This window comes from Neofelis nebulosa, chromosome 10 (genome assembly GCF_028018385.1).
Source record: "Neofelis nebulosa isolate mNeoNeb1 chromosome 10, mNeoNeb1.pri, whole genome shotgun sequence".
Taxonomy (NCBI): Eukaryota; Metazoa; Chordata; class Mammalia; order Carnivora; family Felidae; genus Neofelis; species Neofelis nebulosa.
This window is the reverse complement of record NC_080791.1, coordinates 109,962,194-109,985,429: the sequence shown is the minus strand read 5'-3', so window position 1 is coordinate 109,985,429 and position 23,236 is coordinate 109,962,194. Positions and strand designations below refer to the sequence as shown.

At 55.1% G+C, this 23,236-nt stretch overlaps 1 protein-coding gene across 2 annotated transcripts; it reads right to left on the bottom strand.

Annotated features, from left to right (window-relative positions):
* Positions 1 to 84: 84 nt before the first annotated feature.
* Positions 85 to 21,024, bottom strand: SYT12 (synaptotagmin 12). Of its 2 annotated transcripts, none has more exons than XM_058689795.1 (8): positions 20,792 to 21,024; positions 14,474 to 14,529; positions 9,843 to 10,036; positions 7,458 to 7,850; positions 4,567 to 4,782; positions 3,912 to 4,032; positions 2,990 to 3,123; positions 85 to 1,282 (listed from the first exon to the last, which is right to left on the bottom strand). In XM_058689795.1, exons 2-8 carry the CDS (start codon positions 14,505 to 14,507, stop codon positions 1,109 to 1,111), a joined length of 1,266 nt encoding a protein of 421 aa, XP_058545778.1. In that variant the 5' UTR covers positions 14,508 to 14,529; positions 20,792 to 21,024; the 3' UTR covers positions 85 to 1,108. The 2 variants fall into 2 exon arrangements, with proteins under 2 accessions (XP_058545778.1, XP_058545777.1); XM_058689794.1 differs by lacking the exon at positions 20,792 to 21,024 and adding an exon at positions 20,334 to 20,624.
* Positions 21,025 to 23,236: the final 2,212 nt, after the last annotated feature.

Genomic DNA, 23,236 nt, shown 5'->3' with positions numbered 1-23,236 from the left:
ACCTAGGACACCCAGTGCCACCTCCTTCCCCATCTGGCATTCAAACCTGCCCCCACCCCACCCTCCATCCGGACACCCCTCCACTTCCCCTCAATGCCCCAGCTCAGGCAGCCCCTTTCCTCCAAGGCCCAGCTGAGGGCCTCCTGCTACACCACTCACGGGCAGCCCACAAAAGCCTCTCCCATGGGCCCCCTGCAGTCTGTATTCTGGCCCTCCCACTGCCCTCCAGCTCCCTAGAGGCTGAGGCATCTCTCTTCCCAACAGGGCCTAGCCTGGAGGTACCCCAACAAACGCCGTGGAGCCAATGCCTAATTCAGTTGGGACCGAACACAAGGACCTGGCTCTGGGCCTCTTCAGACCTCTGGGCTTTGCAAGGGTCACGGTTCAAGGGAGCAGATTTCATAGAGCGTGATTCCGGAGCCAGTGTTTGCCGCACCCTGCAGGCCTCTGCTTGGCCTGGTCTCCTGGTCACTTCTCTTGCGCAGAGAAAGGCCCTCGTGTCCACTGCAGTAGGACAGTTTGTGATACGGAAGTTCATGTCCCTGCCTTGCTGAGGCTGCCTGCCTGCCTGGGACACATTTAGTTCTTTCCCTGCCCCTCAGGGCTCGGCTCCCATCTCGTCCTAGCAGACCCCAGAGCCCTCCCAAGTCCACATTCAGCACTGAGCAGATCCCCAGGGCAGGGGTCTTGCCCTCTGGACATGCTAGGGGCTGTGTCCTGTTCATGTCACGACTGCTGGTGCCTAGCACAGCACCTGGCCCCCAAGACTCACTCGGTTCCTGCATGTGGCCGAGCTTGGCACTGGCCTCCCAGCAGCCTGTAGGGGATCTCAAAATGGGGGCACAAAGGGCCAGTGCCAGGCTGCCCGTTCCTGGGTCACAGCCCAGCCACAGCTGGTCCTCAGTGGGAGAAAATCCTGGGTCCCTAGACACCTGGCCAGGACTGTTCCTCCACTGCAGTCTGGACAGACGGACCAAGATGGCTCATGGGGGCTCCAGTGGGGGACCCCAGCATTTATGGCTCCTGCTGGACTACGGAGGGGCATCAGAGCAGAGCTTGCGCCGGGCCCCAGGCAGCTCAGTGCCCACCCTGGCCCGTTTTCCAGCTGCTAGTTTCGCCGAACAGGGTGCCACATGGACACGGGCCTGCGCAGCGTGGCCAGCATCTGGTTCCAGTGCGTGGTGCCCATGCCACTGGCTGACGGCCCGATGATGACATGGCCCACGTTGTCCCCTCGGCCATCGCTGCTACTCTCAGCCACCGTCACACGGAGAGACAGGTCCTAGGGAGGAAGTGACATGGGTGCTGGGGACCGGGGGCAGTGCTGGAGGCCCTCCGTGGCTCCCAGGACCCTGTCTACAGGTGCCAGTCCCCCGCGGGCTGCCAGGAGTGGCTCCCTGAATCTGTACCCCTGATTCTCCTATGCCCACAGGCTTCTGCTGCTGCCTCCCAACACAGTGGCGGCTCTGGACTGCCAGGTTCAGATGCTGGCCTCACCATCTCCCTTGCTGTGTGACCTTGGGTTCTTCCTACTTAGCCTCCCATCTGGAGGATGGTAATAATCATAGTTCCTACCTGTACCGGGAACAAAATGAGTTAAAACGTGTCAACTGTTTAGCATAGTGCCTGTACACAGAGCATCTCAGATGTCTGGTTATTCCTAATATGATCACACGTTGGACTCACAGCTGAGGAAGGAAAAGAGTGTGCTTGAGATCGAAGTGGAGAGGTTGAAACCCAAACCCAGACTGACCCTCTCTCTCTTCTCCTCACCCCCGCTCTCCCTCCTCCTCCACCGCCGCCCTGGCCCGAAGAGGTCTCCCACCCTCGGAGGCTGTGGACTAGTGGCGCTACAGCCGCTCCGGGGGAAGTAGGGGACAGATGGACAGTCTGTCCCACGAGGGTGGCAGGACAAGGCTAGGACACCCAGTACCAACTCCAGACACTGGGATATTTGCCTGGATTAGGAGCTTCCAGAGTAAGGCAGAGTTCTGGGCTTTCAAATTCAGATGGGGTGTCAGATTAGGTGGGTTCTGTACAGCCCCGTGACTCAGGAACAGGTTTTGGCTCAGGGCACAAAAGGACGTTCTCACTGGCAGGAATGCCCCAGCATGGAAGGAGGTAGTGAGGGGAGGTGGTAAGCTCCCCATCCTCTGAGGCATGCAAGCAGGGCCACTGGTGTGGCACAGGCCATATCCTCTGTAATCCCCCACCCTTGGTCTGTGACATCGGTGCCAGGAGAGGGGTCTCCCTGGGGCCCATGACCTTCTGAAAGCCATGGAGGTGTGGGGAGCTCGGCAGGGTCTCTGCAGGTAGAGTCTCCAGAGACTTCGGGCCAGAACCGTGGGCCCTTGGGTTCCCCGGGCTCATCTCCAGGCCTTTGCAGCTCCTTCCACTGGGAACTGGCTTCCCCCCGATCTCGGATTACCTAACCCCTCTCGTAAAAGCCTCCCCGGGCCGCCAAAGTCTGGCATGCGCTTAGTGGATTAGGATTGTCTGGAGAGGCGCCTGGGTGGCTCAGTCAGTTAAGCATCTGACTTCAGCTCAGGTCATGATCTCATGGTTTGTGAGTTCGAGTCCTGTATCGGGTGAGTACGAGCCCTTCTTCGGGTGAGCCCTGCTTCCCTCTCTCTCTCTCTGCCCCTCATGGGATTCTCTCTGTCTCCCTCTATCTGCCCTCGTTCACTTGTGCCCTCTCTCTCTCTCTCTCTCTCTCTCTCAAAAAAAAAAAAAAAAAAAAAGGATTGTCTGGGGATTTTCCACCTTCTCCTTGTGAGCAACAAGGAAGCAGTGCCTGTGTCCCAGCACTGACCACAGGGCTAGTACCTAGTGGGTGCTCCATAAATGCCTCTCAACTAGAAAGGGGAGGGCTTGAGACAGACCAGCACCACCTGCAGGAACCCTAAGAAGCTAGGCTGAGGGCCTGGAGCGGCCCCAGAGCCCAGGAGCCACCTGGCCTGGCCTCCACCCCTGAGCCATCCCCCCTCACCTGGAGCACGATGGCTGGCACTGAGAAGATCATGGCTTCGTTGAACACTGGGTTGGGGTCATCCCTCTTCACGGCCGTCTTCTTTTTGCTCATCTTCCTCCCATCCTGAAGCAGGTACACTTTGACGAAGGGGTCTGTGGGTGAGCAAGGGGTGGGGGTCAGGGCCAAGGCCACATCCACTTGGCATAGCTCTGCCTGGTCCTCGCAGCCCGCTAGCTGCAAGTTCCCCGAGCCTTCTCTGTTGCCATTATCTCCTACAGTCCTGCCATTGGGCCTTTATTTCTTTCCTATTTTACAGATGAGAAAACTGAGGCTCCTACACGAGTCGGGAGAAGAGCTGGGTCCTGGGCTCAGGCAGACTGCCTCCCAGCCCACACAAGTGCTCCCTTCACGTGACGCTCTGGGGAGTGGGAAGGACCCACCACTTCTCATTCTATAATGAGCACAGACGTCAGGCCTGAGTCACCCTGCACCCGCTCGGTGGAGCCCGACTCTGAAATAATGAGTCCCTCTCTACTTGTCACCCTCCCCGCACTGGGTCCCCCAGCCCTTGGTTTCTAGTTCTGCTCCTGTAGACTAGGGGCATCAGGTCCATCCTGTTGGCCCTGGCCCCCATGTGGGATCTGGGATACAGTCCAGTTTCTGGGAGTGCGGCTTCTGTCATGAATTCTAGTCCTGGGAAGCGGGTGTCTGTCTACCGTGGTTTCTTCCCAGCACCCCAGGCACCTGCTCTCAGACTCCCATCTCCCCCACCATCCCGAACTCCTGAGCTCCTGGCTCCTGAGCTCGGCCAAAGCTGGGGGTGGAGGGGCCTGGTACGATGCCCCACACCTGCTGACGCCTCCCGCTGCCCTTGGCCTAGCAGCTGGGTCACAGCTCCCACCAGCCACGTGAAGGAGCCAGCCAGCCAGCAGGGCCTTACCTGCCGTGGTCTTGTCGTTGGTCCAGATGAGATTCTTGGCCTTCACCACCACCACAGTGAGGCGCTCAGCCGTAGGGAGGTAGCTGAGGGACAGCAAGATCTCGCCCACAGCGTCGGCAGCCTGGAGGACAGGTGACTGGCTCAGAGGGCTTCCGAGGCCCCCCTGAGGACCTGAGAGGTCCAGGGAAAGGCAGGAACTTCCTTCTCCACTGAGAAGTTTTTACTCTTGCCCTTACATGAGGCACCAGGCTGGTGGGATTGAGAAAGGGACCCCACTCCCCGCTCCACGAGGCATGCGCCAGCCCTCCCTCCCACCAGGCCTGGGTCCTGCCTTGGAAGGAGGACCAGAGGTTGCCTGTAGCAACCAGATGCAGTCCCTCATTCCAGCCCAGGGAAAACGTTCTGTAGTAGTAGCACACAGAGGTCCAAGTGGACTGGGGTTCGTATATCATTTGCTTAAATAGCAACGACAGAAGAGTGGTAAACAGTAATTAGGGCATTTTTGCTTCATGCAGTAAACAGTTTCTGTGAATGTGGCTCAGGCCTCTCTCTCTGTCATTTCCTAAAGAAGTCAGGGCTCGGGCTGTTGTGGAGGACAGTGGACTCCCCGCTCGGAGACGGGTGCGTGTGACGCTCTCTTCATGGGTGGACTGACCTTGTTCTGGTCCTGTAGGTAGAGCCAGCCGCTGAAGGGCTGTAGCGGGAGGTCGAGCACAGAAAGCTTCAGCTCCACCACGCCTGTGCTGATGTTCCGCTCGTCCTCATCGATGCCAAACACGGAAAACCGCAGGCTCTTCTCCTCCAGGGCTGCAGGGTCCAGGGGAATGGAGAACTTCTCGTCAAAGAAGATGGAGTAGGCATTCCTCTGGATCTGCACAGAGAAAGGGACGTGGAGGGAGCTTCAGCTCCGGGGAGGAGGTGGCAGCCAGACGCCCGTGAGGCCATGGTGGGGAGAGAGCACCGGACAGAGAGTCCAGAGGCCTGGGCTAGAGTCCTGGCTCTGCTGTCCCATGACCTCAATGCCAATTCTTTCTTTGGTGGCTCAGCCTTGGGGATTTTTTAAGTAGGCTCCGCACCCAACATGGGCCTTAAACCCCCAGCCCTGAGATTTAAGAGTCGCGTGCTCTACTGACTGAGCCAGCCAGGCACCCCAGCCCTGAGGATTTAAAAGCCGCCTGTCCTCCTCTCAGTGGCGGCCTGGCATTGGAAGCTTCCACACTCTGACACCAACTAATTCCCACCCTCAGTGCGCACGGCTCCACAGAACCCTCGCGATGCCCGGGAGAGACTGGTCTCCTCTCTGTCGCGCGTGTTCAGGTCCAGCCCTGGGCCAGGTGGAGTCGAGAGCCGCTGATGTCCCGGCCCCCTCAGAGCCTGGCCCAGGATGGTCTGAATGTTGTGGGATGGATGGACGGATGGAGTGATCAGGCGAGGCTGGGAAGACTCTACTACCAAGCCCCGTCCTGACTGGCGGGCGCCTCTGGCCTCCTCCCAGGAAGCTGTGGGCAGACCCCCCGGGAAGGTGTCCTGGTGGGCACGGCTCCCCTTTCCCATTGGGGGTTGCCTTAGTCACTGCCTGGCAATATTTAGAGAGGAGCTCTCATCTCTGGCACTTCGCCTGAGGCTGGGGGGCTGCCCAGCCTGGGGGGCAGCCACCTACTTGCTGGGACTAGCTGGGCTAGGATGCTGAGAAGCCTGCCTTCCTGGGAATGAATCTGCCAGCACCTCCAGGCGCACTGAAGCACACTCTGGTCACTGCCTGGCTCGTGGGAAGGTTTCTCTTCCACTGCTCCCTGGGAGCCACGTTCCCCACCCAAATGCCTGATCGAGGATCTTCGAGGGCTCCTTCCCCTGTGGGATTAAGTCTACCTCCTGATCTTGACCTTGGCATTTAGGCTTTTCATGATCTGGCCCCATCTCTCCCTCCTCCTGCCACATGAGTCACTTTGCTGTCCCTTGTCCACAGGGGCTCGGGTTCCCGAACTACCCATTCTCTGTGTGTTATGTTTTATGAGCACACAGGTACGGGAAATGGGAACCCCCGGGCCAGGTCCTGGGGATGTGTTGGGCAAAGCACTCTCCTGAACCTGTTTCCTCATCCGTAAGATGCCCTCGGTCCATCCCACTGGGGCTAATGAGAGAATCACGGATGGGTGGGCTCTGTGAACCAGACTCTCAGCACACATCAGGCTGTGGTGGCTCCTGTCTGCTAATGTCCCTTCTCACGGAAGGTGTCCAGAACCACCCAGGATCTTCTAGGCAGTCCAGGCCATAGGCAGCGTGGATCCAGGCTCAACAGGGACACTTCATGGTCCTGATACACAATCACTTCCCAGGGACTGGGCTGAGGACTTTGCATATAGTAGTACACCCCTTCCCCAAGAATTATGTTGCTCATATGACAGATGGGGAAGCTGGGTCGCAGACAGCTTATGGACTTATCCAAGGTCACGCTACTAGGAAGTGGGACACTGATATTTCAACCCAGAGGGTGAGGTTTTAGGGTCCTGCCCCTTACCACTCACCAACTGCCTCTCTTGGGCCCCACATGCACAGGGTTGTGGTCAGTTGTTGGCCATCCTGGGGTGAGGGAGGCAGGGTGGGCTGGGAGAGGGATGATGGTGTCCACCCCCGAGGGACAGCTCGCTTCAACACTGTAAGAGTGACTGGACACAGGTGACTCTTCAGAAAGCACTAGGTCCTACAGACCCTCAGGCTCCACCTGCTTTGGTTAGAGACCACTGGCTGTCAACCTTACCCACCTCAGAGGACTCCCAACCATGGCATCTGGGCCCCTGCTCCCCCTAATCCAGCCTGGAGTAGAATGTGTCTCATGAAGGCTTTGCTCCCTCTCTTGGCAAGACAGAGGGACCCATGGAGGGGTAGCCTGGTGGGGCAGGGTGCTGGGTGCCTTCCCCACCCTGTTCTCACCCCCAGGAGCTGACCTCCATGGGCTGATCAACAGGCTCCTTCGGCCTCTGGCTTCTGGTGGGGTCTGGGGTCGGACAATGGGGGTCACTCCAGGGAAACCAGAGGACACAGGGAGCTGGGGGTGCTCTTTCCCTAGGTCCTTCCCTGCGGTACTGCTGTGGTCTGAGCATGTCCCCTGACCAAAGGGCACAGCGCCTATCAATGTGGCAGCCCCACCACGTGCCTCTCCCCTTTGGCCTCCCCTTCCCCTCGTCCCTTCAGACGAGGGTGCCGCTCCATCCCTGAGGCCGCCCCACACCACTATTAACAGCCCTGTCATTAAGCTGTCCCCAGATTAGCCAACTTGAACATGTCACCTCTTTCCTACCCGGACCCCAAGCTGACCCGGGGGACAGGCATGGGAACGGACAATTACCACCCACTGGATATACGTGGTAGGATTGCCGAGAACCGCGCACGGTGGGAGTCGTCAGGCTAGTGACACCTCCGGCTCTGGGATTAGCACCCAGAGCTGTCGCGTAGCACCCTCCTCACATCCGGCCTGGCCCCGCGGGCCTGGCGGCCTGGGGAGGGCTCCCCGAGAGCCCCACGCGTGCCTCCCCTGCCCCCACTCACCCGGGAAATGCCCACGATCTGCTCATCGGGCAGCAGGCTGACGCGCATGAAGCAGGACTCGAAACTGGCTTCTTCGCGCTCCAGGAGGTCCTTGCCCTGCAGCACGGCCACGTGGAGGGTGTGGGAGGCGGCATCGTAGTCCATGCTTACTTCCACCTGGCCCAGCGTGAAGTCCTGCCCGAAGGTGTTGCTCACGGAGGAGATGGAGTTCAGGGAGTCGGCCGACTGGGACTTGCGGAGGGTCCCATAGGGGGCCAGGTCCAGCTCCCGGCCCATCAGCTCCAGGGGCCCCAGCTCGCTGATGCTCTCAAACGTGTCCTCGATGCTGAGGCTGCCTTTGCGACTGGGCGGTCCCCGAGTGCTGGCCCGCTGGGCATTCCAGGCAGGCACTCTCTGGGGGAGAGAAAACGGGACATGGGAGCGTGACAGGTGCAACAGGCGTGGTCTCGTAAGCCCTGTTCATTCAAGGCACCTCCTGTTCCCTGTGTGCAGAAACGGTGCCTGCCCTAGTCAGGAAGGTCTTTGTTTAATGCCATTTCACATCACTCACTTTTCTCTCCCGAACCCCGAGGAAAGAAAGCTTTTTCTCAAAACGCTTAGTGATATGGACGGAGTTCCACGCACAAAGATGTTCACTGCAGTGACGTTTGTAAAAAGGAAAAGTAGGAGGGCGCCTGGGTGGCTCAGTCGGTTACGCGTCTGGCTTTGGCTCAGGTCATGATCTCACAGTTCGTGAGTTCGAGTCCTACGTCGGGCTCTGTGCTGACAGAGCTTTGGATTCTGTCTCCTTCTCTTTCTGCCCCTCCCCCACTTACACTCTGCCTCTCTGTCTCTGTCTCTCTCTCTCAAAAATAAACAAAAACCTTAAAAATTTTAAAGGAAAAGTAGTTAGCAGGGGGGATGGGTAAGAATAACTAGACTATAGCTACTCAACAGATTACTGAGCAGCCTCCACGGATGTTTACCAAAATGTTCACAACAGAAGGTTTTCATGTTGGGTAACACTCATCCTAAAACTCAAATTTTTCCTTTCACTAAGTTGACCTCGGGATTTGGGAAAACAAAAGTCTTTGTGCCACAAGCATCTCCCATGCTGTTGCATAGCCCTCATTTTACCATCATTAAAAAAAAATGTTTTTTAACGTTTACTTATTTTTCAGAGAGAGTGACAGAGCGTGAGTAGAAAAAGGGCAGAGAGACAGGGAGACACAGACTCCAAAGCAGGCTCCAGGCTCTGAGCTGTCATCACAGAGCCCGAGGCAGGGCTCAAACCCACGAACCGCGAGATCATGACCTAAGGTGAAATCAGACTTTTAACTGACAGAGCCACCCAGGTGCCCCCCATTACTATCATCTTAAAAATGGGCCACCAATTTGTCCCTGAATGGACAGCTGTGATTACCTTACAGACCCCCTACTGTTGAACATTTATGTTGTTTCTAATTTTTCACAAATATAAATAATGCAGAATCAAATAGCTTTCTTAAAATCCTAGCTCAGAGGACACAGTCCTTTCGAAAGCTGCTGACACATGTTGCCAAAATGCTCTTTGGGAAAGTTGTGCCAATTTACAGTCTCCGCCTCTCTCTCCCCTCCTCCCTCTCCCCCCCCCCCCCACCATGGGAGCTAGTCCCTTCACACCCCAAACGAATGAGCATGTGGGGCTGCTATCTGGTAAAAGATTCTGGCTGTGCTCTCTGGAACTCTATATGATACTAGAAAAATTCTCTGCCAAGTGTCTAATGATGAAGCATTCAGCAGTATATATTGAGAGCCCTAAAAGTGTTTGTAGTCCCTGACACAGTAATTCCACATCTGGGCATCCATTCAAAGTACATAACCCTAATGAAGACAAAGTTTTACATATACAACATTCACTGCATTATTTACAATGGCATTTAGTAAATCATGGCACGTACATAAAAAAGGAATCTGACGCTAAAAGAATACTTATGACGGGGGCTCAACATTGTGGGAAAATGCTTTCGGCTGGAAGATGAAAAGAGCAGGGTATAAAATTCTGTGTAGAAATGACACCCGTTGTATAAAAACCTATGCATGGAAAAAAGACTGGAGGATACATTAAAAATACCGGAGGGAAAGAAATCCAAATGTTAATAGTTAAAATACAGTTAACAGTTATTTGCCACTGGGTGGTGACATTTGGGGAGGGGTTTTGCTTGTTTTTTTCCTGTATTTTTCCCAGGATGGCTTTTAAAATTGAAAACTTTCAGTTCCTCACCGAGTATTCACTGATTTCGCAGCACTGGGCTATGTTGGAAACGTGGAGGAGGACCAGGGTGTCTGTTCACAGGAGGAAATTAACCAGGAGAGAGCAAGGGAGCGGGGAGGGAGGGGAGGCCACCCCCGGGACAGAAGCCTCACCTTCTGCTTGGCCTCTGCGTGGGTCTCGCCATACTTCTGCTGAAGGTACCTATAGTCGTAGTTAGGGAACGGGGAGGGGCTGGGGAAGCTCCCCGATGTCCAGAGCTTCCACAGGCTCACGGCCGCAATTCCCAGCAGCGCCAGGGCCCCAGCGGTGTAGACACCCACCTCCCAGCCAGGAGGGCTCTTGATGACTGCAAGGGAAAGGCAGCCTCTCATTAGTAGGCTCTGGGGTCCCCCAGTGGTTAGAGACTCCCACCCAAGAAGCAGGCAGTTCAGCACTGACTTATTTATTCACTGAACAAATATTTATTGAGTGACTACTGTGTGCCAGGCTCAGTACCAGGTGCTAGGGGATCCAGTGTTGAATAAGACATATGTACCTTGCGATTTCTGCTTCTATCCCCTTTTCCACAGAAGCACCCATTCCTACCAGGGGTGGGATGGGGGTGGGGACACATGGCCAGACCAGACAAAGAGTTGTGAGCAACAGTTAAACCCTCCTTAGGCTTTAAACAAATGGGGTTCTTCTCGCTTCTTTTGAGTTCTCTGAGCCCATAGCCTTCCAGATAATCAAAGCAGCCTTTTGGGGTCTGGAGGAAGAGGGAAGGGGTTTGGGGAGAAAAGAAATGACCCCATTTTTGCTTTACCCTCATTTAAAAGAACCCAATGTTCAGAAACTGATAGATAGACAAAATGTAGTCCATCCACACAACGGAATATAATTTGGCAACATAAAGCTACTGATACACGTTGCAATGTGGTTGAACCTTGAAAACATCATGCTAAGTGAAAGGCATCACAAAAACCCACATGTTGTATGATTCCATTTATTTATTTATTTATTTACTTATTTATTTTTAATGTTTTTATTTTCGAGAGAGAGAGAGAGACTGAGAGCGAATGGGGGAGGAGCACAGAGAGAGGGAGACAGAATCCAAAGCAGGCTCCAGGCTCTGAGCTGTCAGCACCGAGCCCGATGCGGGGCTCAAACTCACAAACTGAGATCATGACCTGAGCCAAAGCCAAACGCTTAACCAACTAAGCCACCCAGGGGCCCCATGTATGATTCTATTTATTTGAAATGTCAAGACAAATCTGTACAGACAGAAAGTTGATTAGTGATTATCTGGGGCTGGGGGGACTGGGGCGGGGGCAACACAGAATACAGGGTTGCTTTGGAGGATGATGAATATATTCTAAAAGTTAATAGTGTTGATGAGTACACAAGATGTTAGGTGCACTGAATTGTATGCCTAAAGTGGGTAAATTGTATGGTCTGTGAATTTTATCTCAATACAGCTGCTACCAAAAAAAAAAAAAAAAAAAAAAAATCTCAGCCAGAAGTGAGAGAGAGGTGGCTTTTAGGCTGTGCAGGACTTGGAGACAAATCCAAATGCTCAAATGTGCTTTCTTCATTGATAAGTAAATAACTTTCCCTGAGTCTCACTGTCCCCAGACATAGTAATTAACTGCTCCCTCAAGTGTGTTGAGTGAGCCCCCACTAGCAGAAGTGACCTTCTGTTAGCAAACAGAATTCTCAGTGCTGCCTCTATGCTCAATTCAAATGGGGAAACGGGTGCACAAAGATAAACATTTACAAAAATAAATGACCTTTTGCCCAAGGTCAAAGAGGCAGGAAGGAATGGCACTGGGAGGCCAGCTGTGGCAGCCAGACTTCAGACCAGGCCGGAGTAACCACTGCCCCACCCAGCCTCGACCCAGCACAGTTCCCAGACTGTGCAGGGTAGAAAGAGGTGGGGAGGGCATTTCAGGGGTGAAGACTGACGACTGCACATCCACTGAACACCTATGGTGTGTGCGAGCACCCTTGTGAGGGAGTCAGCCCCAGCCCCAGTCCCCGTCCTTAAGCAGCTCACAGTCTAGGGATGAGGTAGGTAGGCAAATAAATACACAAAACGGAGTGATGAGAACAGCCCAGGAGGGCTTCCTGGAGGAGGGGCATCTGAACTGAGATACGAAGGAGGAGCAAGAAATGTACCAGGCCAAGGCACCAGGGACTGGGAGTTCAGGGCGAGCAGAGGAGGGGATGTACAGAGCCCAGAACATTCAGTGTCCAGTGGGGGAGAGAGAGTGGGGCATTTGGGGCTGGGGAGCTCTCTGTCGCCATGCCCCTGAAGCCCGGCTGCAAAGGTATCAGGAAGCAGTGGCAGCCCCTCTGGAAGTGGAAGGCCTCACCCTGCCCGTTCTCCTGAGCCCAGCCAACTCCAGTCAGAATCCACAATGCTAACTCATTGTAGGTTAGGGGCAGGGCAGAAGGGCAGGGCCCGGCCTGCCGCCTTGGCTCGTATCCAGCATGTAGCACCCTATGAGGTCTCTCCCTCCACTTGCTAGAGTAGGACAGCCGGGGCTGGGAGAGGCTAGTGAGCACACCCAGCCATTGGCCCAAGGCCACAGGGTAAGAAATGCAGAGCCTGGTCGTGGGTGCCCTGGCTCCTTGGGCAAGCCACCTAGCCACTCTGAACTTGAGCGTCTTCATCTGGAGAGTGGAGATGACCACGCGCTCCAAGCAGCGGTCCCGCCCTGGGGAATTTATCTTGCGGAAGAAATCCCAGCAAATTTTATGTCTGCTGTGAGTCATCGAGACTGTATTTATAACAGCAGAAATGTGGAAACAGCCTGAAGGTCCAGCTGAGGGGCCAGTGGGGGCTGGTGGTGCTGACTTGGGAGGGAATATCACTGGCCTTTGAGAACTGAGGTCATTAGGATGTCACTGTAGCAGAGCAGGAAAACGTTTCCAGCATTGTTAAAAGGAAAAAAAAATCAATCCACGACATGGTCTAACCACACAATTTTGACATAAAAATCACAAGACCTTTGGATAAAGGCTGGGCGGGGACCAGGGACAAATGAGAGGAGCTAGAAATCAGGATGGAGGGGCTGTGAGCAAGCCCTGTTTACTCCTGACTTCTTGACGGAATGTAATTTGTGGGCTAACCCAAACCACAACAGAGATCTACGGAGGGCCCCAGGCGAGCCCTGCCGAGGCACGAAAGTTCTCGGAGGCGTCTGATGAATAAGGGATGGCCTGGTAAACTGGAGAGTGAGATGTCCATGTGAACCTCAGGTGGCTCCCGGCAGGGCCTGGGTGGTCCCAGGGGCAGGGAAGCAGGTGGGCCCTGAGTTCTGAGGTCCCAGCAGGTAATAGTCAAGGTGACCCGGCACAGTGGAGCCAGGCTCCCCTGAAAGCGAGGATCTGGGGGGAGGGAGGGCCTGAGGGAGTGCGGCCTGCATCCTGCTTGGCTGGGAAAGGGGGGCATTGAAAGGAAAAGCCCCAGGAAGGTGACACAAGATGATGACTGTTAATGCTCATTTATTTATTCCTTTTATTGACTACAGCCTCGGGGTGGTATGGGAAGAATTCCCAAGGGAAGTGAGGCCTCAGCTGAGACCAGAAATGAGGAGGAGGTGGAGGCGGCCGAGTGGCGTGGCAGTAATAATAGCTTCCTTTACTGTTTACTCTTTGCCAGGCCCCGTTCCAGCGCTTCATTGCATATTAACCCACAGAGACCCCGGAACAACCCTGTGAGGAAGGTTCTATTATTACCCTCATTGCCTAGATGAGGAAGCCGAGGGACAGAGGAGATATTCGCTGCCTGACAGTCTGGCTCCAGATCTGCACCTGTGACCCCCGCACAGTCCCGGGGGCTTAGCCAGGCAGAGGCAGGGAAGTGCTCCGGGCAAAGGGAAGGGCATGTGCAAAGGCCTGCTTTGGGAGAGAGTTGTGTTCGCGCTGGGTTGGGCACTTTGTGTAAGTTAGGTCACCGAGTCCTCCCAGCAGTCCTTGAGGCAGGCCTCACTGCCCCCCGTTATACAGATGAGTAAGTGGAAGCTCAGAGAGGTTTCATCATTTGCCCAAGGCCATGCCAGGGCCTGGGCCAACGCCTGGGAGCCTGTAGGTGAAAGTGTGGTCCCTGGTCTACCCTTCAGCTCAGCTCTGGGCTGGTAGGGGGCTGAGCCAGGGGAGCAGCTAGAGTGTTGGGGAGCACTGGCCTGGGAGTCAGAAGACCTGGGTTTGTGTCCTGCACTGAGCCTCCCTTCTCCCATCTATAAATGGAGAGGGGAACCCACGAGAAAACATGGCAAGTATATCTCAGCTCTGACACCACCCACTCTCAGCTGGAGAGCAGCTGCTATCTCGAGGCAGTTCCCAAGCTCAGCACCCACTGGGGCACACACAGGAAGGTCGGGGCTGCGTCTCAGGTATTTGCCATCCCTGGACTGGGCCACCTCTGAGCTTATTGTCCTGTGGCTCTAACATCAACCTACTTGGGTTTCTTCTCACTTGGCTACTCAACAGGCTCTAGGAATGGCCCTGGGGGAGCGGATTCTGCATCTCAGTTTCTCCTTAGGGAGCACGGGACGTGGGCCTCCTGGGGGACTCCTCCAGTCAAATGTAGGGAGGTGGTTCCACAGGAAGGAGCCATCGGCACAGAAGGATGACGAGACCTTAGACTGGTCCCCGCCCTGTGTCCCCAAGGTTGTGTGGCCTCGGGCAAGTCACTGTCCTTACTGGTAAAATAGGGCCATTACTGACGTCCCACTGACACCCCCTACCCTAGGCCTGGTCGGGGAGCCCTGTGAGATGGCATGCTTCCACTGGGACTCACCGCTCAGGTGGTATTCTGCCACGTCCATGGCCATGATGCCCACTGCAGCGCTGGGCCTGGAAGGGGAAAGAGAGTCAGCAGGGAGGGCTTTGGAGGGCCACCAACCCCAACCCTACACCTTGACCTCCACGATGCCAATGGGCCTGTCATCCAGAGCTCAGACTCAGCTGTGAGGAGAGCTCAGCCAAAGGTAGGTGGTTTTTAAATAGCATTAAAAAAATTTTTTTTTTAATGTTTATTTATCTTTTGAGAGACAGCATGAGCTGGGGAGGAGCACAGAGAGAGGGATACAGAATCCAAAGCAGGCTCCGGGCTCTGAGCTGTCAGCACAGAGCCCGACGTGGGGCTTGAACTCGTGGACTGCAAGATCATGATCTGAGCTGAAGTTGGACGCTTAAGTGACTGAGCCACCCAGGCACCCTTAAATAACACTTTAAAAAAATGGAGTTTAAAGCTCTTTTCAACCACTCTAAGACCATCTTACTGTCAGGGTTGCCAGATAAAGCACAAGATGCCCGGTGACATTTGAATTTGATTCATTTTTAGTACAAGTATGTCCCATATAATATTTAGGACATGCTTACACTTAAAAAAAATTATTCATTGTTTATCTGAAACTCAAAAGTTCCTGAGCATCCTGTATTTATATTATATCTGCTAAATCTGGCACCCCTACCTCATTTCCGCCCTACCAACAACAGGCTGACCAGCAAGGAGGCTTTGATTCTTTGCTACTCATTAGCGTGGGCCCTCGAGGTGTTCACTAAGCCTTACTTCAAAAGCTTTTCTTTCAATTGGAAGGGAAAGGCTGCATTTCCACAATATTCTATCATCAGTCCTTCCACTACTCAGGATGGTTTCCTCCCCACCCCACCCTCCACTTCCAAGTTTTGTGAACGCGGAAGGTCTAGGTTGTTCTAGAAAGGTCCGGGCGTCATGCAAGCCATTACCTGAGCCCAGGTGACTGCTCATAGTTTTATTACTGTCGTTGCTGAGAAGTAAGTGTGTCTCACAGACATACTTGAAGGGACTGGAAAGGGGAGGCCGGGAGGAGCTATATCAGCCTCAGCTCCAGGGGCACAGAAGGACGGGATGGCCCCTGGCCCCGCAAAGGAGGCTGCAAACAGGTCACCCTGTGACAACTACAGAGTGCTTGCCCACCCAAGAGCCGCTGCTCTTCCGTTCCCAGGGGATACCAACCCTGCATTGCTGGATCTTCTGGCTTTTTATGTTTTCATTTCATTTTATTTTTTAAAGATTTTATTTTTAAGTAATTTCTACACCCAGTGTGGGGCTCAAACTGACAACCCTGAGGTCAAGAGCCGCATGCTCCACTGACTGAGCCGGCCAGGCGTCCCAATCTTCTGGCATTCCTTCCTTCCTTCCTTCCTTCCTTCCTTCCTTCCTTCCTTCCTTCCTTCCTTCCGGATTTTTAAAGCAAAGCCAGATTCCTGGATTTTTTTAATGTGCAATTTCCTGATTTTTAAATGTAACCAAGTCACACAAAAAATGTAAACACTGTTCAGGCACAGGGCAAAATGCTCCTGGGCTGTGGCTTGGGTAGCGTGTTTGCAACCCACTCCAGCATGCTGTGGGTTCCCTTTGGGACTGGGGTCAAATCAGAGGGTAAGCATTTTCCTGAATCCTGGGGTTCCCCCCAGTCTGTGGCTCTGGAACCAAGAAGTTAGGGTGTTTTGGTCTAGACAGAGTTATCTAGCACATATGGGAGTTGTCCGAAGTCCCTGGCAGGAGGCCTGGAGAACTGGGGCAGTGAGGTGTGGGTCCTTCATGGTGACAGGAGGGAAATGCTAACCAGGGAGGCTTCACTCATGCTGAGGAACAGAGGCTCATTCCTGGGATCTGGGCAGGAGACTGTGATGACAGTTAACCTCGCTGAGCACTCCTTACGCCTGAGAGAGCGATTCTAAGCACTAGTCAACACAGGCCATCTGGCTCCACACTCCTAACTTCTGTGCCTTACTGCGGAGGGGTATACAGTTTCAGAACTTTCCTAAGAACCTGCAGGACCAACTGGTCACTGTGAACAAGTCCAAGGTGGCCCTAGTTCCTGGCAGACCACGGTCTGGATACACCAACACGCACATGTCCCAGCCTACCTCTGCCTTGCTGGGAATCCAATAACGCCATCAGCTTTCTTTCTGCTCACTTGGCACAAGCCGACTTCGAGAATGAGGCTATGCTAGCGTGGGCTGGGTACACCGCGGTGGCCAGTGCACACGGCATGGGTCAGAACCCCGTATCTGCTGTATCAGACCTAGAGCAGTTGAGGCGTTCCCAGCCCTCTGGGGCTGGTCTAGCTCAGACCCCAGACTATATCACACTGCCACCTTCCCCCCTACACCCCTCATTGTAATACCCCTTGCCCGGGAGCTGTGATTTCACTGAAGATGTGAATGATTCTGAGCACACCCAAGCCCCAAGTGGTCCCGCAGTGGTCCCCAGTGAAGGGGCAGAAACCACAGCACATCTGCCTGAATGGAGGGAGGAGAGAACTGGGGTGGGAGAGGGGTCAGGCAGCCTGAGCACAGCTCTGAATCTCAGATCTGCCCCCTCACTAGCTCTGAGCCTCAGTCTTCCCATCTGTAGAATGGGGCTCATGGCTGCCCTATCAGGGTGCCAGGAGGGTAGAATGAGAGGTAAGTGTAGTCTGGCTTGGTAAATATTAGGTGCTGCGGTTATTGGCCTCACAATCAGCCCAAAGGCTAACTAACCTCTAGTTTGAGCAGAACTGTGTGGGTAGCACTGCCAGCTCACAGGTATGTTTTATTTGTCTTAAAAATTGGGGAGGGGCGCCTGGGTGGCGCAGTCGGTTAAGCGTCCGACTTCAGCCAGGTCACGATCTCGCGGTCCGTGAGTTCGAGCCCCGCGTCAGGCTCTGGGCTGATGGCTCGGAGCCTGGAGCCCGTTTCAGATTCTGTGTCTCCCTCTCTCTCTGACCCTTCCCCGTTCATGCTCTGTCTCTCTCTGTCTCAAAAATAAATAAATGTTAAAAAAAAAAAATTTAAAAAAAAAAACATTGGGGAAATTCCCATTAAAAATTGATTTCTAAAAGAAAAAAAAAAGCTGGATTCACTGCTTCCCTTTAAAAGTATCTGAAGACAGTGGTCTGCATCCCCCTACCCCTGCAAAACAGCCAAGGCTGGAGCCGAATGGGCTCTGCCCCTTCGGACAGGTCTGGCACCTCCCATCCCTCCATTCATTTCCAGAACCTGCTGGCCCCTGGAGCATCTCTGCTCATGAACCTGGTAAGCAGGCCTTTGGATGAGCTATGGGAGGTTCAGAAAGGTTAAGTGATTTGCCCAAAGCCACAATGCCAGCAGTGGTAAAGCCATGTCTGCGGCCCAGACCAGTGCCTCTGCCATTAGTAGCCACAGCCCCCAAGGATTTCACGTATGTGTTTCCATCACCTCCCCCAAGACCCCCATGGGACATATCCTATTATTGACCTGATTCCACAGAGGAGGAAAATGAGGCTCAGAGAAGGGCGGTGAATTTGCCCAAGGTCACCCAACCAGTAAGCAGGGAGCTGCGCCTGAACTAGATCTGGCTCTGTAGCAAGTGCCCTTCCTAATGGCTTTACTCACCATCCCCGAGTGCCCCTGACCCCATCTCACTGACTACCACCTCAGCAGGCTCCCACTGGCAGCCCGGAGTTCTACCAGGCAGAGGGGCTGTGGCTCTGGCTGGCAACAGGATGCTGACCAGGCACATCGGGAGGCCAGGGCGGACCGCGACCAGAGTCTCCCGAGTTTCTGACACACAGGAAATGGGCCGCAACAGGGACGAGCCAGGGCTGCCCCAATCTCACACCCGAGCCCCGCAGATCCACGGCCCCTTCTCTGTCTATTCGTTCTGGCCCCAATCTCCCAAACTCGAAACTGCATGAAGTTTGCTCACTGGAAAGAGCTCTAGATTCGAATCCAGGCTTAATCAGACCTACCCGGCAATACCTACCTACTGCTGTAAGCATAGACATGATGTATGCCAAATGCTCAGCACGGTGTCTAGCCTGTACTAGGCACACGATACAGACCTGATGACTGACTGGGTAAGCGGATCCCTATTTTATAGATGAGGAAGCTGCAGCCCCGGGTCACTCAGCATTTAGTAGCAACACTGGGACTGGTGCCAGGGTGTGATGGATCTGGGCCTGGGCTCTTGGCCGTGATGCCACCTCCTGACCAAGCCTTTTGGGGGTAGAGGTGGGTGGGAGGAACTGTCACTGGCCTCATCGGAATTGGACCACAGTCGAGGCCCCCTCCTGGGCTTGTCAGAGAATTGGCTTTCCAGGAATTTTGTGCCTCTTCAGGGAAGACGGGCCCCATGTCTCTGTTCCCCCCACCCCGTTTCCTTGCTCACTGTGTCCCCACATCACGTCTGTGGCCAGCAAGGTGTTGACTGCCCCCCCCCCCACCATGGTCATCAGGTAATAGGATGTGGGCACAGGGCAGCCCTCAACCTCCCAAGCTGCAAGCCTCTTTAGGATCTTTAGGTTTGAGATCTTTTCAAGTGCTCCCCCCATCCCTGAAATAATCACATCCTGCTGCCATCCCCCCAAAGCCCGCAGAAACCACAGTGCAGACCAGCTAGGGTGGTGGTGGCTGGCATTTATTGGGCATCTATCATGTGCCAAGTACTGTACCAAGGACTCACCATGTTTTATTTCAGAAAATCCTCGCTGCCTCTCCCTGAGGGGGCTGCTACTCTGCCCATTGTACTGGTAGGAAAACCGACACTTGCCCAGTGTCACCAGAGCTGACAAGAGACAGAGTCCAAACTTGAACCCTAGCCTGGGAACCTCCACGCTCCCACCCAAGCTGCTAGGTGAAGGTTTTGGATTTCAGAGTGGAGACGGCAGGGGGTTTGGGCACTTGTCTTGACTCTTCTCCAGACTGGTGAGTTAACTTGGCTGGAACTCCTGTCTGCCCTGAGCCTCGGTTTCCCCATTTCTAGTAAGAAGCACATTTGCTGCTGCTCTCCACACCTGCCCCTGCCCCTGCCCCTGCCCCCAGCTTGGAGAAGGGGCTGACGCTCCAGGAGCCGCTTTCCCAGTCACTCTGGAGTGGCCTCACTGACTGAGCAGCGTGGCACACAGTTCTTCCGCAGCCCTGGAAAAGGGTCACCAGGATGGCAGGCTCAGGGCTCCTCCACCCACAGGCCTGGCTCCAGGTCCCCATGTCCGGCCCTACTCTACCCCCTCTTCAACCCAAATCTATAGCCCAGGGCCCAAGACAGGGCAAACTTCCTCTTCCAAAGAGCAGCGGCATCAAGGGTTCCCAGGAGCCCCCGGAAAGCCCCCACGCAGGCCAGTGACACTGGTCCGGGCTGGGGATCCTCTCCCAAGCTCCGAGGGCCTCCTGGCGATGGGGTGCGACATGCCTCTCCGGATCAGAGCATTTCCCGAAGACCCAGCACCCCTGCCGCGGGAACCCCTAGGGTATCTGGGGAGCGGTGTGCGGGGGTGGTCTGACCCGGGAGAGTGGCGAGCGCGTGTGCCCCAGGGGCGGTGGGGACAGTCAGGATGCTGAGTGTGAAAGTGAGGGGCGCTCGTGCGGCGCGGGCGCCGGGGAGGCGTGTAAAAGGCCGGGCGAGTCGCGTGTGTGCACACGCGGGACGGGCGTGCGGGGCGCGATGCGATGCGCAGTGCGCGGAGTGGCCGGGCCGGGGAAGGCGCCCGGCGTGCGCTGTGCCCGGCGTACGTGTGCAAGCGCGGCGCGGGTGTGCAGACGCGCAGAGTGCGCGGAGGCCGGGGTCCGCGGCGCGGGGAAGGGTGCGCTACGTGCGCCCGCGCGCCGGACCGCTTCCCGGTGGGAGTCGGGGGCGGCCGGGTGCTACTCACCCCGGCTCCGCGGAGGGGCCGCTTCTACGCTCCGGCTCCGGCTCCTGGCTCGCGGCTCCCGGCCGGCCTCCCGCAGCGCGCACGCACCGGCGCCAAGCCCGGCGGTCGCCGGCAACGCCACCCCTGCAGTGTCGCCCGGCGCCCGCCTCGGAGCAGCGCGGCGCGGGCCGGGGGCTCGGCCGGGCCGGGGAGGCAGACGGGAGCTGCGCCGCAGTCCGGGCACGCTCCCAGGAGCCCGCCGCGCGCTCCCTCGCGCTCGCCCGCCCCCCTCCCGCTCCCTCTTTAATTTAAAGCGACAACCCCGAGCGCTCTCTCCGCTCCCGCGAGCTGCGCACCGCTTCCGGGGTCTGAGCCGAAGATCCCCAAGCGCGCCCCGCAGTCCCGCGGGGTCGCCCGAGGCCGAGCCCAGCCCCTCACTCCCAGGCCAGGGGACGAGGGTGGGGTGGGGATGTGCTCACCAGGTGCTCGGAGAGGCAGGCGATGCGCTGGACGCAGGCCCGGGTTCTAGCCCCAGCCTGCAGCACGCTGGGCTCTCCTGGTCCCTTTCTGGGCCTCAGTTTCTTTTTCCGTTAAACGGGCCTGATGCTGCGCACCTCCTAGAAACCGGTAAGAAAACAGGTGGTAGATGGAGCCGCGGGAGGTTTCCCCTTTCCTGAATGCATAATTACCCCTCCCACCGTAATTGGGCTGTGGGGCAGGCCAACATCATCGCAATTAATCTTCACAAAGATCTAATGGGTTCGTGGTCACTCCATTTTGACATGAAGAAACAGGCTCAAAGAGATCCAATGACCTTCCCAAGGCCACAGAGCCAAAGATCAGAGCCAAGACTTGAATCTACGTCTGTGTGACTTCAAAGCCCATGCTCTTAACCGGTTAGAGGTCGCGCTTTCTCTCCCAAAGGGATGAATGAATCATTCAGGAGATATTTATGACGCCCCCGCTGGACTCTAGGCAGAGTGCCAGGTGTGGGCGATCTTCCATGTTCCTGGAACAGGGGGACAGGTCCCACCCTACCCTCGCAGTCTGGCAGGGAGGCACGCACTCATCAGGGGCTGCGCGTGGGGGGGGGGGGGAGGGGCAGGTGCCACAATGCCAGCGCTGTGGGCACTGATCAAGAGAGCAGGCTTGGTGAGCACCTGGAAAGTCCTCTGGGGAGTGGGGGGGCGCTGGAGGATCTGGGATGAGGTGAAAGGAGAAAGGATCTCAGACGGGGAGTGATGTAGGAAACAAAGGCAAAAGAAAAAATTTACATTTCCTAACTACCAACAACCCACAGACAAGTCCTTGAAACAGACAGAGTGACCTTCCTTTGGGAGCTCAGCTGCCTCGATGTTGACACTTTGCTGAGGGCAAAAGGCAATCTCAGCTTAACATTATTCTGACCCCCAAGATCCTGTAAGTCTACTTATAAAAATTCCTTTGGAAGGGCGCCTGGTGGCTCAGTCAGTTAAGCCTCCAACTCTTGATTTCGGCTCAGGTCATGATCTCACAATCTGTGGTATCAAGCCCTGTGCCAGGCTCTGGGTTGACAGCTCGGGGCCTGCTTGGGATTCTTTTTCTGCCCCTCCCCTGCGTGCATGTTCACGCGCTCTCTCTCTCTCTCTCTCTCTCAAAATAAATAAACATTAAAAAAAATTCCTTTGGAAACTTCCTTTATCTCTACCGTCCAAATATATGTTAACAATCATCCTCCAAGCATATGGCCCACTGACGTACATCTGAAGGGTCTCATGACCAAGGTTTTATTAGACAGTGATAAATGACCTTTCCCTAACAACAGCTAGCCCCTCTAGGTCCTGGAAACCTTGCTTCCAAATTCCTTAGAGACTTCTGCTAACCCTAACCCCCTCCCAACTTGAAAGTATATAATCAGTCGCTCCTCACAACCCCAGTGCAGCTCTTTGTGCCCACAGGTCCCGTCCCCATGCTTTAATAAAACCACCTTTTTGCACCAAAGACATCTCAAGAATGCTTTCTTGACCGTTCACTCTGAACACCATTTCCACAGCAGGTAGCAAGTGTGTAAAGGCAGCAGTGGTTCCTGGATCATCCACCCTCTGGAACTTCAGGGCTGAGAGCAACCTGTGGGCATTCCTCTTAGGAGGAGCTGGGTCTATGCCGGCCTTATGGGGGAGTGGGCTTCCTTGGCCTGCAAGGCCTGACCCTGGGAAGCCAGGGGTGCAGTTTCACTTATACCCACAGGAGGCGCCCTTGGTTTTTGCTTATTTTCTGGGCCTGGAAGAAAACAGGGGCAGGGCATTACTCATGGCCTTGGAGGTAGGTACCAGGCACTGGGGGGTGGGCTTTCACTGCCATTTCTCATTTAACTTGATCTTCACATTCAGCTGCAGCTTTGGAATGATTGAGCCCATTTTCCATGTGAGATCACCCAAGCCTGAGGAATGACAGGGTTCCCGTTTGGGCGGGTGTGGTGAGTTAGATACACCATCAGCACATAAAAGGGCAACTTTGATGCGGGCTTCTATGGGAGCCGCAGAAAGCTGAACTTGAGGCTGGTCTGGTTCTGGTGTCAGCCCACCAGGCTGATGCAGGAAGTGTCCTGAACTTGGTAAGAAATCTTGTAAATTTCATGCTAAACCCTTCCTCAGGGGGGCGCCTGGGTGGCTCAGTCAGTTAAGCGTCTGACTTCAGCTCAGGTCATGATCTCACAGTTTGTGGGTTCGAGCCCCGCGTCAGGCTCTGTGCTGACAGCTCAGGGCCTGGAGCCTGTTTCAGATTCTGTGTCTCCCTCTCTCTCTGTCCCTCCCCTGTTCACGCTCTCTGTCTCAAGAATAAATAAACATTAAAAAAAATTAAAAAATAAATAAATAAATAAACCCTTCCTCGGGCAGAAAAGCGTATGCGCTGTGCACCAATGTCAGGAACCACAAGTGCCTGTC